General features: G+C 44.6%; 1 protein-coding gene across 1 annotated transcript; it reads right to left on the bottom strand.

Moving 5' to 3' along the window:
- Nucleotides 1–208: 208 nt before the first annotated feature.
- LOC309393793 (cytochrome P450 2J5-like) lies at nt 209–14,337 on the bottom strand (the record flags this gene model as incomplete). The annotated part of the gene is made up of 8 exons (XM_081956290.1): nt 209–655; nt 2,043–2,184; nt 5,345–5,532; nt 7,382–7,523; nt 9,323–9,499; nt 10,903–11,063; nt 12,342–12,491; nt 14,241–14,337. The coding sequence occupies 8 exons, from the start codon at nt 14,335–14,337 to the stop codon at nt 438–440; spliced, it is 1,275 nt and encodes a 424-aa protein (XP_081812416.1). The 3' UTR covers nt 209–437.
- Nucleotides 14,338–14,674: the final 337 nt, after the last annotated feature.

Raw genomic sequence — 14,674 nt, 5'->3', positions numbered from 1 at the left:
CAATTAAAGAATGCCATCTTATGGGACTCAGAGAGTAGGCCAACTTTCTTGCAGCACCTGCTCTCAGGAATAAGGTGCCTCCCGAAAGCTATGTCGTTGCCCCTCTAATGATGCTCCAGAAGGCCTTGAAAACCTGATTGTTCTCCCAGGCTCTTAAAGATAAAGTTCTCCTTTTCTTTCTCCAAGAATTTCCCAGGATCCCATGAGCAAGTGCAACAGGAGACTTCTGACCAGCCCTAATTACATAATTAGCCCCTTCTTCAGGGGTTAGGCAGGAAGCTGTAGCCACTACAGCAATCGGTATGAGAGAGCGCTAGATGTGGCTGCCAAGTAGGGTTAGGAATCCTGAGAGATGCCAGGAGGAGTCATTCAGCAAGATCTAAAGGTCCAGTCTTGAAGGTGATCAAAGGAATTGAAAAGGGAGAGGTTGTAACATGTCAACAAGACCTTCTGGTTGTTAGCCCAGATTGTGGTGTCCTGATACGAGGGAGTGCACAAATCTTGTAGGGAGCAGGATGCACAATTGTCCCTATTATGGATTTTCCACTGAGTTCCACACCTTCTGGTGGTTCCATCCTAAATGCCCTCAGCAGCCTGGTGAAGGTGTTGAATAGCTCAATCTTTGCAAGGAGTTCTCCCAAGCAGACACGAGTTCCTACACAAAAATGAAGGTTAAATTTTTTTTAATGTAATACTCTATTATTCATTACCCATCAGTCCAGTGGTGGAATTCAAAATTATTTACTACCGGTTCTGTGGCCGTGGCTTGATGGGAGTGACATGGTTTGGTGGGCATGGCTTGGTGGGAGTGGCATGGCTTGGTGGGAGTGGCATGGCTTGATGGGAGTGGCATGGCTTGGTGGGAGTGGCATGGCTTGGTGGGAGTGGCTTGATGGGCATGGCAGGGGAAGGATATTGTATAATCTCCATTCCCACCCCACTCCAGGGGAAGGATACTGCAAAATCCCCATTCCCTCCCAATCAGCTGGGACTTGAGAGGCAGAGGATAGATGGGGGCGGGGCCAGCCAGAGGTGGTATTTATCGGTTCTCCAAACTACTCTAAATTTCCACTACCAGTTCTCCAGAACTGGTCAGAACCTGCTGAATACCACCTCTGCATCTGTCCCACTTTGCAATGATCGGGCGAAGGGAATTTGGGCTGGTAGATGCAGTTGTCCTCCTTCAAAATGCCATGGTGTTCCTTAAAAGCTAAAATGATAAGCTTGGTTAGCATTCAATGTGATCGGTGTTATTTATCTAATTTATTGAATTTCAATTTCATTACTTATTTATTTAATTTGCAACTGGTTTCATTTCATTTATGAATGTATTTTATATTTTCTTTCACGTTATGAATGGCTGTGAAATGTCATCTCAAAACTCTGCATATTGTTTCATTATTGTTTATATACTAATGTGTATTTTATTGTTGTTATTATCTCTTACAGAAGTACCTGTCCTCTTTTTAATATATTTGCAAGTATGTTTGAACGTAATTGTACGTAGATGTACAATTATGACATTACTGATTTATATGTCCATGTGTAGGTGAGGGGGGGCATATTAGTCTTGTTCCAGCACTTAATCATCCTCTTGGCAGCCCCGGATATATCTAAGATCATGGTATTTAGTTCTCTGGATCAATTACCACTTTCTGGAGTCCAATCAGTTTTTACTACCGGTTCTGTGGGCGTGGCTTGGTGGGCATGGCTTCATGGGTGTGGCGGGGAAGAATACTGCAAAATCTCCATTCCCACCCCACTCTGGGGCCAGCCAGAGGTGGTATTTGCTGGTTCTCCAAACTACTCAAAATTTCTGCTGCCGGTTCTCCAGAACCTTTCAGAACCTGCTGAATTTCACCCATGAATCCAATGATACACTAATCTTTTCCTCCTTTGATCCAATTGCATATTGTGGAAAGACAGTCTTTCGTTTTGCATTGCTCAATGGACCAAATGTCATGAAGCAATTTTTTTCACCCCTTCCTAAAATAACCATCATTTGCCAATCATAACTGCTTTTTCTTTTTTTTACAGATTACCTGTTCCAAAAGGAAGAAATGCTTCTTTCATCACAAAATTTCCTTCCTTGTCCAAAAAATGATTGGGGTTGAACTCTTCGGGGGTCTCCCATTGTTCAGGATCTAGAAGAACAGAGCGCAGGTCTCCAAGAATAATAGCTCCCTATAAGAAAGAAAGAGACTGAGGTGAATACAGGGTAGAACAACAATTGATGACCTCTTTTTACCCGTCCACAATAGAAAGTGCCCTCACTTATTGCATCACTATATGGTATGCCAGTTTGACAGCCGTGAATAGAAAAACGTTACAGAGGGTAGTGAGCACAGCACAAAACATCAGCGGCTGTCCCTTGATACCACTAGATGAGACCGCTAGGGCTCACTGCCTTAGAAGAGTGAGGAAAATCCTCAGGGATGATTCACACCCTGGATGGCACTTCTTTACCCTCCTACCATCAGGAAGGAGATATAGAAGTATAGCGAGCTGCACAACCAGGCTGAAGAATAATTTCTATCCGTGGGCTGAATGTGAAAGAACATCATAAGTACTGTATTTTTCAGAGTATAAGACGCACCTAGCTTTGGGGGAGGAAAACAAGGGGGGGAAATCTGCTTCTGCCTCCCAGCAATTTGCCTCCTTGCAACAATCAGCAAACAGTACAGACAATGTACACTGTTTGTAGCATTACATTTCAGACTATGCTTGTACAGATGCTGTTAAAACTGATGTGCTTTCTGGAAGTATAGTTATTCTCTGCTATTTAAAAGAAGATACAATAAACTGGGCCTCTTCAGATCAAGCATTTATTTTAAAAAGCTTCTTCATTTTGTTAAGTTGCCTAGAACAATAATAAAGCAGTCTTTAAAAAATAAGTCTAATAATTTGAACATTCTATAGGCATTTGTAGTTATTGATTTACCTTCTTGTAGCAAACAGCCTGATTAGCACAAGAAAAAAAAATCTGCCTCTGCCTCCCAGCAATTTGCCTCGTGGAGCAAACAGCAAGTTTCACTTTCAGTTTAAGAGCGCCCGGGTTGCTCGGAGCGTGGTTTTAAGCGCTCAGAGGGAGAGAGAGAGAGAGAGAAGAAAACAAGAAAGAAAAAGTGCCGCAAAGAAAGACAAAAAGACGAGGGGTGGAAATGCCCAGGCCGCTACGAATCCCAGAGCGCCCTGTTTCTTCAAAGGATCCCACTGGCGGAGGGGGCAAGGGGGAGGCTTGGCTCAGCTCAGCCAGTTGCCGTGGCGGTGAGAGATGAAGCTGAGCCGCAATGGGGAGGGACAGGATGGCAGCTGCTGCCGCTACCGAGCTTGTCCTGGGGGCTTCGATCGGACACTGGTGCCGCAGTCGGCTGCCGAGAGGCAGCTGGGTTGTCTGTGACTCGGTTCCCCCGCTTTTTCGCTCACACGTAGGCGCACACACACACACACACACACGCCTGCTCATGGACCTACATACATACACACACACAGACCCACACACCCAGGATGGAAAGCACAAGGCGCCCCCTCTACTGGATCCCGCTGGATCATGGGATCCACTTGGCTGGGAACTGACGAGGGGCGTGAGGAGAATTCACAATCATCCCCAGTTTAGCAGCACCCAGCCCGGCTCACTGCAGCTAGCTGTGATGTCAGAGGCACCACTCTTAAAGGGACCGACAGCCCGGCTGGCAGCCGCAGGTTTGCCCGCTCAGCCTGTGTCTGACTCGGTGTGTGCGTGTGCGCTGGTTCACATTCGCGTCCGCGCGTGGAATTGGGGCACGCATTGAAACGCGAGTGGCGTTGGGAAGGGATGTAAAATGAGAGGGAAACGCAGACGACAGAGCGGCGTGGGGAGGGGAAAGAGATGAGAGCGGAGATCCCAAACTGAGAGAATCTCACCAGGTTTTGCCCAGCAACTTTCACGCTCGTTTTATGTATGCGTGTCTGCTCAGCTGGGTGGTTCAAGAACTACTGTCGTGAAAATGTAAACGTCTGGGGATTCATAATTATGCATATTATAGATTTCGTGCCTGTGTGTATTTGTGTCTTAGCTTGTCAGCCTCCGGAGGGCCTCCGGGGGGGTCGGGGAGGCTCTTTTCGCCCTCCCCAGGCTCCTATAAAGCCCCTGGAGCCTGGGAAGGGCAAAAAAACCATGTAAAAATGGGGGGGTTGCGCGTTGTGCGCGCATGCGCACTGGGAGGGATCGCGCGTTGCATTATGGGTGCGGCACGCCCGCACTCGACCCCCCTGCGCTCCCCCCACTTATGGCACGGGAGCAAAAAAAGGTTCGCCATCACTGCTATAGCCTATTGCAGCTTCTGCAAGCCCCATTTTCCCCATTTGCTGCAAGGAGGTAAATTGATGGGAGGCAGAGGCCAAAGGATGGGGGACAGTGGATGTGTGGGGCTACATTCAGTGTATAAGACGCACCCAAATTTTTCCCCTCTTTTAGGGGGGGAGGTGCATCTTATACTCTGAAAAATACAGTACATAGTACGGTGGACTTGCAGGGCCAGCGCAACATGTAACATGTTCACGTTACAATAGGACTGAGTGTTTGTTAATATGATTTATTGGGTTAGGGATTTTCTGTCTTCACTTTGAGTTGTATTATGTTGTGGGGGTGCAGTGAGGGAGCTCAACCAATATCATTCTACATCTGTTGTGCACTGACAAATAAATAATTATATCTAGATAAGCACAAAGGTTTTTTTACTCATTTATTAATTAAAATTTTTAGTTGCCCTTCTTTACCACAGGGTAACTCTAGTTGTTTCTGGATATCCTATTTCTCGCATGATTCAAATATATTTAAAACTTAAAACACTGTCAGGTTTAACAGAATTGGAATGAATACATGGAAGGTGAATTTAGGCTTAACTCCTCATTAATGCCTGTCTATGGTGAATGGGAAATTTTTAATTTTAAACAGTTCTTTTAACAAAGGACACGTCAAAAATTCATCATCCAGGAAATTCATTTATATGAAAATTCCTTCAATGTTTCATATTGCCGTCTTTCTCCCAAGTTTTAAAGCTGATTTCCCCACAAGGTCAATTTGGCATAGGAAAAAGCATCAAATAACTTTCCAACCAGGGGTGAAATTCAGCAGGTTCTGACAGGTTCTAGAGAACCGGTAGCGGAAATTTTGAGTAGTTCAGAGAACCAGAAAATACCATCTCTGGCTGGCCCCAGACTGGGGTGGGAATGGAGATTTTGCAGTATCTTTCCCCTTCCACACCCACCAAGCCATGCCCACAGAACTGGTAGTAAAAAAATTGAATTTCACCACTGGGTGGAACCCTTAAATTGAAGACTCCAAAGAGTCTATAAACTATACCTTGGGGAAGAGAAAGCCATTCACATAGACATCCTGCACGCTTTTTCTAGGAAGCCCAAACAACACGGAATATCTGAATCGCATGGTCTCGTGAATCACAGCATTGGTATATGGCACTTTCTTCCGATCTTTATAACAGATGGAGTGAGATGGACTGAAAACTTCTTCCATTTCCTTGTATACTTTATCTAAGGAAAAGATTGAAAACAAACAAGTTTCTGACTTTCATATTTATCTCTGAAAGGGAATAAGATGAATATTGGGATATAGTCTTTGTTAGATATTAACACTAGCTACCATGGTTTCCACTCTGGTCCTCTGTTCCGGCGACTTCCTTGTTTTTATCTTTGGAAGACGTTTCGCTTCTCATCCAAGAAACTTCTTCAGCTTTGCCTGGATGGTGGGGAATGGAAGAATTTTGTTCCTTGCAGACAGGTGGCCATTTGCATCCTTTTAGAGGGTCGTTGAGGCTGCTTAGAGGTTTATTTGTGTCTTCAGAGTCCCCCAAGTGGTGCAAATGCTTCCTGTAGTCTGCAATGTTTTTCCTCTGGAAATCCATTCCTATCCCACACCATTCCAGGGGTCTTAATCCCAAATTATATAGCTAAAAGTCTGTAGAGATTCTCAGGCAACTGGACTTTCTTGTTTTTTCTTTTTCTTTTGAAGATGTTTTGCTTCTCGTCCAAGTAGCTTCTTCAGCTCTGACACGACAATGGGGAATGGAAGGATTTATTATATTCCTTGCAGACAGCTGGTCATTTGCATCCTTTTAGATGCACTTGGAGGTTTATTTGGGTCCTCAGAGTCCCCCGAGTGGTGCAAATGCTTCCTGCAGTCTCCATTCCTACTCCCACTTATCCAGGAGATGAATGGAGCACGAGTGGCTGAAAGGAGGGCTTCTTGATCAAGGAAGGCGCATAACTGGGACACCACCTGAAGCTGAGCAAAGGCCCTCCTAACCATAACAGGTTATCATAACAGAGATGGAACAGGCTACACAACAAGCAGCTCAAGGAGAAAAGGAGGAGATAATAAAGTTGGGTGAAATAAAATGGGGAGAATATATGCTAGGGCGTAGAAAAAATGGAATTGAATAAATTAAGATTCATATAAAATCAAATCCCATCGTCTCTTTACTGATCGGGGAGTAGGAAGAGCAAATACCCAAGCTTCAAATTTTCCACCGTGTTAGCGCTATTGCTATGGTCTGCTCTTGTCCATTCTACTGGGCAGGTTATTGGTGATTGGGGTCTCACACTGGTGGGTAAGATCTGCTATTGTAGGCATTCATGTAAGAAGAATAGTTATTCCAAATGGGAGTTTTGCCTACATGGGAATCCTTTGAGAAAGAAGGGTGCTGCATTTATTTGTTTGTTTGTTCATTGGTTTGTTTGCTTGGTTAGTTAGTTAGTTTGTCAAACATATACAAGATAACAGATATAAGTACTGTAAATAGGTACAAATAAATGGGGACAGTAGGACAGGGACGGTAGGCACCCTGGTGCGCTTATGCACGCCTCCTTTACGGACCTCTTAAGGAAAGGGGTGAGGTCCACATTAGGCAGTTTAAGGTTGGAGCTGTGGAGGTTTGAGCATGTAACAACGGAGTCAGGTAGAGCATTCCAGGCGTTGACCACTCTGTGGCTGAAGTCGCATTTTCTGCAATTGAGTTTGGAGTGGTTTGTTTGCCCGTGTATTATTGAGGTTGAAGCTGAAGTAGTCGTTGACAGGTAGGATGGTGTAGCAAACAATTTTGTGTACTACACTTAGGTCAGACCTTAGTCAGCGTAGTTCTCGGTTCTCCAAGCCCAAAATTTCAATCCTGGTGGCATAAGAGATTCTGTTGTGAGCAGAGGAGTGGAGGACTCTTCTTGTGAAATACTTCTGGACTTGCTCGATAGTACTAATGTCCGATATACGATGTGGATTCCAGGCAGATGAGCTATATTCGAGAATTGGTCTGGCAAAATTAATAGCATTACATTCTACTAATAATAATCCCGTTTTTTTTGTCACCACTGTATCACTGTATCCTACCTTGGATATCCAGATGAGTTGCCATGATCAGCAATGCCCATTTCAGAGAACTTAAAGTTGTTTCTGCTCCAGCTACAAAGAAGTCAACAATGCAGTGAGCCAAGTTGTCTTCGTCATAGGTAACATTGGGATCATCCTTCCTCTAGGATTAACAGTAAAATAGGTGAAATGCCATTTTCTTATTACTTCCAATATTTCTACAATTTGTTATCTCCTGTTCTATTTCATTGGCCATCTTGTCTGGGGAGAAGGGGATTTTAACCCAAACCATCAGGATGGCATGAGATCAGGGAGGGTGGAGATAAAATTGGGACAAGTTCTATACAGGGAGTCCTCGACTTATGACCACAATTGGGTCCCAAATTTTGTTGTTAAGTGAAACATTGGTTAAGTGAATTTTGCCCCATTTTATGACATGGTGGCTCAGTGACTAAGATGCTGAGCTTGTCTATCAGAAAGGTCAGCAGTTTGGTGGTTCGAATCCCTAGTGCTGCATAACGGAGTGAGCTCCCGTAACTTGTCCCAGCTTCTGCCAACCTAGCAGTTCAAAAGCATTTAAAAATGCAAGTAGAAAAAATAGGAACCACCTTTGATGGGAAGGGAACAGTGTTCCGTGCGCCTTCGGCATTTAGTCATGCTGGCCACATAACCACGGAGACATCTTCAAACAGGACTGGCTATTCAGCTTTGAAACAGAGATAAACACTGCCCCCTAGAGTAGGGAACGACTAGAACATATGTGCAAGGGAAACATTTATCTTTACCTATGACTTTTCTTGCTACATTTATTAAGTGAATTATAGGGGTGTCTTAACCCCACAGTATTTGTTTCCAGAGAGTAAGTCATCTATGTACCAAGTTTGGTTGAAATTGCTCGAGGCGTTCCAGAGTTATGCTGGAACACACACACACACACACACACACACACACACACACACAGAGCCGTGTGTGTGTGTGTGTGTGTATAGATAGAAGATAGATAGAAGATAGAAAAATAGACGATAGATAGATAGATAGATAGATAGATAGATAGATAGATAGATGATAGATAGATGATAGATAGATAGATAGATAGATAGATAGATAGATAGATAGATAGATAGATAGATAGATAGATAGATGATAGATAGATAGAAGAGATAGATAGATAGATAGATAGATAGATAGATAGATAGATAGATAGATAGATAGATAGAAGATAGATAAGATAGATAGATAGATAGATAGATAGATAGATAGATAGATAGATAGATAGATAGATAGATAGATAGATAGATATAGATAGATAGAAGATAGATGAATGGATGGATGGATGGATGGATGGATGGATGGATGGATAGATAGAAGCTAGATGGATGGATAGATAGATAGATAGATAGAAGATAGATGGATGGATGGATGGATGGATGGATGGATGGATGGATGGATAGATAGATAGATAGATAGATAGATAGATAGATAGAAGATAGATAAGATAGATAGATAGATAGATAGATAGATAGATAGATAGATAGATAGATAGATAGATAGATAGAAGATAGATGGATGGATGGATGGATGGATAGATAGAAGCTAGATGGATGGATGGATAGATAGATAGATAGATAGATAGATAGATAGATAGATAGATAGATAGATAGATAGTAGAAAGTGCTCAGGAATAAATGGAAGTTAGGGGTCCTTGGTGCTCTCTGAGCTTTCTTCTTTTCTTGCAGACATTCCATTGCCATAACTAGATAACACCATCAGTGCTATCGATGTTACCTAGCACGGATGACATTACCTAGTTAGAGTAATGAAACATCTGCAAGAAAACAAGCAAGCTGAGAGAGCACCAAGGACCCCTCATTTCAACCCTGAACTGCAAATATTCCCTTTTAGATGGGAGTGATGCATTGATTCATCTTCAAGCAATATTCCCAAGGCAAAGCAAATGTGTACTTTCTCCATTTGAAGTAGGTAGAAATCGATGAAATCCTGTGGTTCGTGCTGGCATTGATTCTCCCTATGCTGTTTGATCTCCTTCTTTGCAAACGAAAGCATACTCTCCACAAAAGATAGGGCAGTCTGATGAGGGCCAGGCAGATGCTTCATGATATATGGGAAAGCTTCATAGAGCTGAGAGAGAGAGAGAGAGAGAGAGAGTTCAGTTACAATATACAAAGATCTTTTGGGACCCTGGATTGAACAAACAAATGTCCTTGATCTTAAGTGTATGAAAACTAGGACTAATCCAGACAATTTATGTCTCTGTAATGAGTTTCTAAAGGGATACGGTGGCTCAGTGGCTAAGACATTGTTGATCAGAAAGGTCGGCAGTTCGGAGGTTTGAATCCTTAGCGTCGCGTAACGGAGTGAGCTCCCGTTGCTTCTCCCAGCTTCTGCCAACCCCTAGCAGTTCGAAAGCATGTAAAATGCAAGTAGAAAAATAGGAAACAACTTTGGTGGGAAGGTAACAGCGTTCCGTGTTCCTTCAGCCTGTTTTAGTCATGCCGGCCACATGACCATGGAGACGTCTTCGGACAGCACTGGCTCTTCGGTTTTGAAATGGAGATGAGCACCGCCCCCTTAGAGTTGGGAATGACTAGCACATATATGCGAGGGGAACCTTTACCTTTACCTTAATGAGTTTCTATAGCAACCTTCTCAAATTTGTCTTTCTCTCCTTCTCTCTCTCTTTCCCTTTCTTTCTCTCACACACACATATTCCAGGGGCAAAAAAAACCCATCCAAATTATACTTCTAATGCCTTTTCTCACTATAGAAAAGTGCCATCCAATCTTTAGGATTAGTGTTGTTCACAGACCTTTCCTTCTCATGTTCCCCTCCTTCTATGATGCCCAACATTAAATTGAAAGAGCAACTGGTTGAAAGTAAACAAAATTCATGTTGTATTTTCCTTTAAGAGTGGGTTAAAAAAACAGCAGGGACTTTTCCAGGCAATTGCTAGGAGGCAACACTGATTAGAAGTTACAAAAAAGAGAATAGGAGGGGAGGGGGAGGGGAGAGGAGGAGAAGAGAGGAAGGGGAGGGGAGGAGGAGGGGAGGAGAGGAACAGCAAAGGAAAGTTACATATGCATTTTTGTTAAAGTCCATACTGTCACTGGGTTAATTGTTTGCTAGCCATGCTGAAGAGTTACTGCGCAGGTCACAGGCCTTATCAGCAAGTGATTTACTGCGCCTGCTCACACACATTCCAAAAGAGACTTCTGATCTTCTGTTCGCCTGCCACGAGGCAGGCACATAGCTCTGCAGAGATGTAATTAATTTAGATAGTAAGGTTTTGTTTTATTTTATTTTCATATTAAAGTTTGTTTTTCATTAGAACATGTTATCGGGTTTTATTTCTTATCTGAGATATGCTTCTGGGAAGGGCTGGCCACCACACCTCAACCGAAGGTAGAAGGGAAACTTTCCATTCCTTCTCACACATATTCATTCTTTTGGAAAATTTTGAACTGACAGACTCATATGAGGAAAGAGAAGATTAAAAAATGAAAAACGAGATCAGTACTACTTACAAGGTAAGAAATGCTGCCTCCAAACCTTAAGAGAAAGGAAATTCTGTCTATCAACTCCAGGAAGTTTTTGTCTTCAGTGGAAAACCGATGTCCAAATGCTGCAGCACAGATCACGTTCGAAAATAATTTCATCATGGATAGCGATGGGTCAAATGGCTGCCCTGGAAACAAAAGGATAGGAATCAGTGGTGGGTTACAGTTTTTCCCCCTGGAAACCGGAGGAGCAGCATCCCAGCACGCCATGCGTGCAGTGGCCTTTTGGTTTTCCGGTTTCTTCCAGAAACTGGAAGACCAGGTGGCTGGTGTGCATGCACACGCTGGAAACCGGAAGCTTCGCAGCACGTCCATGCGTACCATGTATCTGCTCTTCCAGAGCACGTGTGTGCTAAAAAGGTTCGCCAACACTGACCTAGATTATAACCATTGATGCTAACTCAACACTACCATCTACTGGCTGATTAATTCTGTAGTTGTTGCAATACAAAGAACATTCTAACTTGTATCCCAACAAAATGCAAACATTAAAATAAGGAGGAAAATCTTGACCTTGAAAGCTATTAAGCTGTGAGATAGCCTGCTTCCTAGAATCAGGGGACATTTTCACTGAAATCTTGGATAGTCATTTGTCTGAGATGGAACTAGGACAATGGAATAACAGGGTTGGAAGGGACCTTGGAGGTCTTCTAGTCCAACCCCCTGCTTAGGCAGGAAACCCTACACCACTTCAGGCAAGTGGCTATCCAACATTTTCTTTAAAACTTCCAGTGTTGGAGCATTCACAACTTCTGGAGGCAATTTCTGTTCCACTGATTAATTGTTCTAACTGTCAGGAAATTTCTCCTCAGTTCTAAGTTGTTCTTTCCTTGATTAGTTTCCACCCATTGCTTCTGGTTCTACCCTCAGGTGCCTTGGAGAATAGTTTGACTCCCTCTTCTTTGTGGCAACCCCTGAGATATTGGAACACTGCTATCATGTCTCCCCTAGTCCTTCTTTTCATTAAACTAGACATACCCAGTTCCTGCAACCGTTCTTCATATGCTTTAGCCTTCAATATAAGATGATTAGGGGACTGGAGGATTCCTGCCATGGATATGGTGTTCTTTCAGAAACCCTGCACAGTCCATTCCGACTTTATGATTCTATGTCAGTGAGTCCCAACCTTCCTAATGCCGCGACCCTTTAATACAGTTCCTCATGTTGTGGTGAGCCCCAACCGTAAAATTGTTTTGTTTTCCTTTTTTTTTTTTTTTTTGAAAATATGTGTTTTCTGATGGTCTTAGGTGACCCCTGTGAAAGGGTCGTTCAACCCCCCAAAGGGGTCCCGACCCACAGGTTGAGAACCACTGTTCTATGTGATAATGATTCATCAGGTATGGAAACCCCTTAAAGATGTCCATGCAGCTTTACTCAAGACAGCATCATCTCAGATTGTCACATACCTTTTGTCTCCGCAAAGAATTCCACCAGCTCCTGAGCCTCTTCTTGGATTTGAACTTCCTTGCCTTTTTTCCCCAGTCCCAATTTCCTCATGGTAAGAACACCAAACCGCCTTTGCTGACACCAAGTGTGACCGTTTGAAAATGCAATGCCTGAGGTAATTTTAAAAGTAGCGTTCACAAAAATACAAAATTAATCATGTGGACAGATTTCAAAACACGTGCCAGAGGTGGGTACTGGCCAGTACGCACCACTACGGGCATACCGGTGCCAGAAATTTGCCATACTTTTGCATATCCATTTTATGGTGGTATGGCCACGCCCCTGTACCGGTATGCTCCCCTGCCCTGCCCGTTTGCAAGGCGCTTCTCAAAGAGAAGAAAGCGAGGATGGGGCTTCTCCAGAGGACCCGAGGCAAGAGCAGCATTGAAGCCCTCTCTGAAGCAGCTGGAAAAAGTACGTGTGGGTCAGAGGGGAGGGAGGAAGAATTCAAACGTCATCCTGGTGTGGTGCAGTGCAGGGCTTTGGGCCAAGGCTGGAGGGAAGGACCCTGGCTCACTTGTGCTCTCCCTCCTCAAGTGTAGTTTGATTGCAGGTGGAGCCATGTTGCCTTTTCAAACCTGTAATCAGTGAAGCTGGGCTGTATTTTTACATAGCTTTATCCAGCTGTCGGGGGAGGGGGAGTGACTTCCTCCCCAGGCCCCCATCCATTTCTCTCTCACACACACATACACAGCTGGATAAAGCTTTGTAAAAGTCCTGCCCCCGTGCATGTGAGTGGGTGGGCTTTATTGCATTCCAAGCATTTCCTACCTGGACAGCATGCTGCATTTGCAATGGGGGAGGTGTTTGGGGAAGGCAGCAGGGGAATGGGAGGGATAGCAGAGGAGCTGCTTTCAAGCCACTGGGAGAGATATCCAATCCTGTGTGTGTGTGTGCATGTGGGGGGGGGATGAGAAAAAGAAAAAGAAAGAAGGAAACTTATTTCTCAAAGGAGAAAAACAAATGCTGTTGCTTTAAATTGGAACTGAGCATGCCTGGCTGTGGAATTCTGGGAGTTGAAGTCCACAAATCTTAATGTTTATAACTTTAAATTGAAAAGGTGCAGGGAACAACAAATTGGTTATATGGTAATATGTTATATGGTTTTATATTTTTGAAGTTTGGGGGTTTGCGCAATATGGGCTTTGTGTTTCTAAAAGGGTTTGGATTATTCCCTGCTTGTGAATGGAACCAAACTTTCTCTAGGGTCATTATCTCATTATCTCTATCTGGCAAGAATGTGGAATGATCCCCAGGTAGGTTTCTTTGTTAGCAGAAAGAAAGAAAAACAGCACAGCAATTTAGGGCTAGAAGGCTACTGGGAGGTCATTTACTCCAATCCCCTGCTGCAGCAGGAAACCTTACATTGTATGGATTATTTTGGTGTCTCTAACAGAGAGGAAAATTGCCAGAAAGGAGAAGGAGTTTACTAGGGCAAGGCTGCCATGCAGAGGAAGACAGAGATAGTCCTTGACTTATGACTACAATTGAGCCCAAAATTTTGGTTGCTAAGCAAGAGCATTGTTAAGTGAGCTTCACCACATTTTACCCAATCCATGACATTTCCTGGTGAGTGACATCAAGTTGGCCACTCCCATCTGGTCACATGACTGCCAAGCCACTCCCTCAAAACAGGCAATGCCTACATCATAGGTTCTAAGGAGGAGGAGCTTCCTGGAGCTATGGCGGTCTACCCGTGAGCTCCGTAAGTTTGCGGGGCTTGCCTGAGAGAGCAGGGGTGCTACCGGTCCCCTATGCCACCTTTGAGGACCGGGTCCAGTAAGTGACCACCCTGGCTTTCCACCACGACCCAAATGGGTCTCCAGGGTGGTCTGGCGATCAAGAAAACTGGAGAGAACGTGAGAGGTGAGAGAGCCGGAGAATGGGAGAGTGAGTCAGCGCCGGCCGGCTGCTGCCGCTGCTACTGCTGCGGAGACGCTGGGCGTGAGACGGCATGAGACGGCGGGGCGAAGTCGGCTGGCGTGTTTGCTAACACTTGTGAGCGTGTGGAGCGTGTGGAGACGGCTGGGCGAAGTTAGGGGTATGCAGGCTATTGTCGGCGCTGGCGGCGTCTTGGAGGGGCCGGGGAGCCTGGTGCTGGGAGCCCTGGAGGCCGGCCGAAGCGCCAAAGCGCCGAAACGCCGGCGGGAGGACTGGAGGCCGGCTGAGGCGTCGGAGGCGTCAGAGGCTGGCGGAAATGGCCCCTGGAGCTGGAGCGGCGCGGCGGCTCGAGACGCCGAGCACACAGGGAAGCACACAGGGAAAGGCAAATGGCGGCTGCTGGCCTGTGGTG

Source organism: Natrix helvetica (assembly GCF_964273705.1).
Source record: "Natrix helvetica genome assembly, chromosome: 5".
In the NCBI taxonomy this organism is placed as follows: Eukaryota; Metazoa; Chordata; class Lepidosauria; order Squamata; family Natricidae; genus Natrix; species Natrix helvetica.
This window is presented reverse-complemented; position numbering and strand designations above follow the sequence as displayed.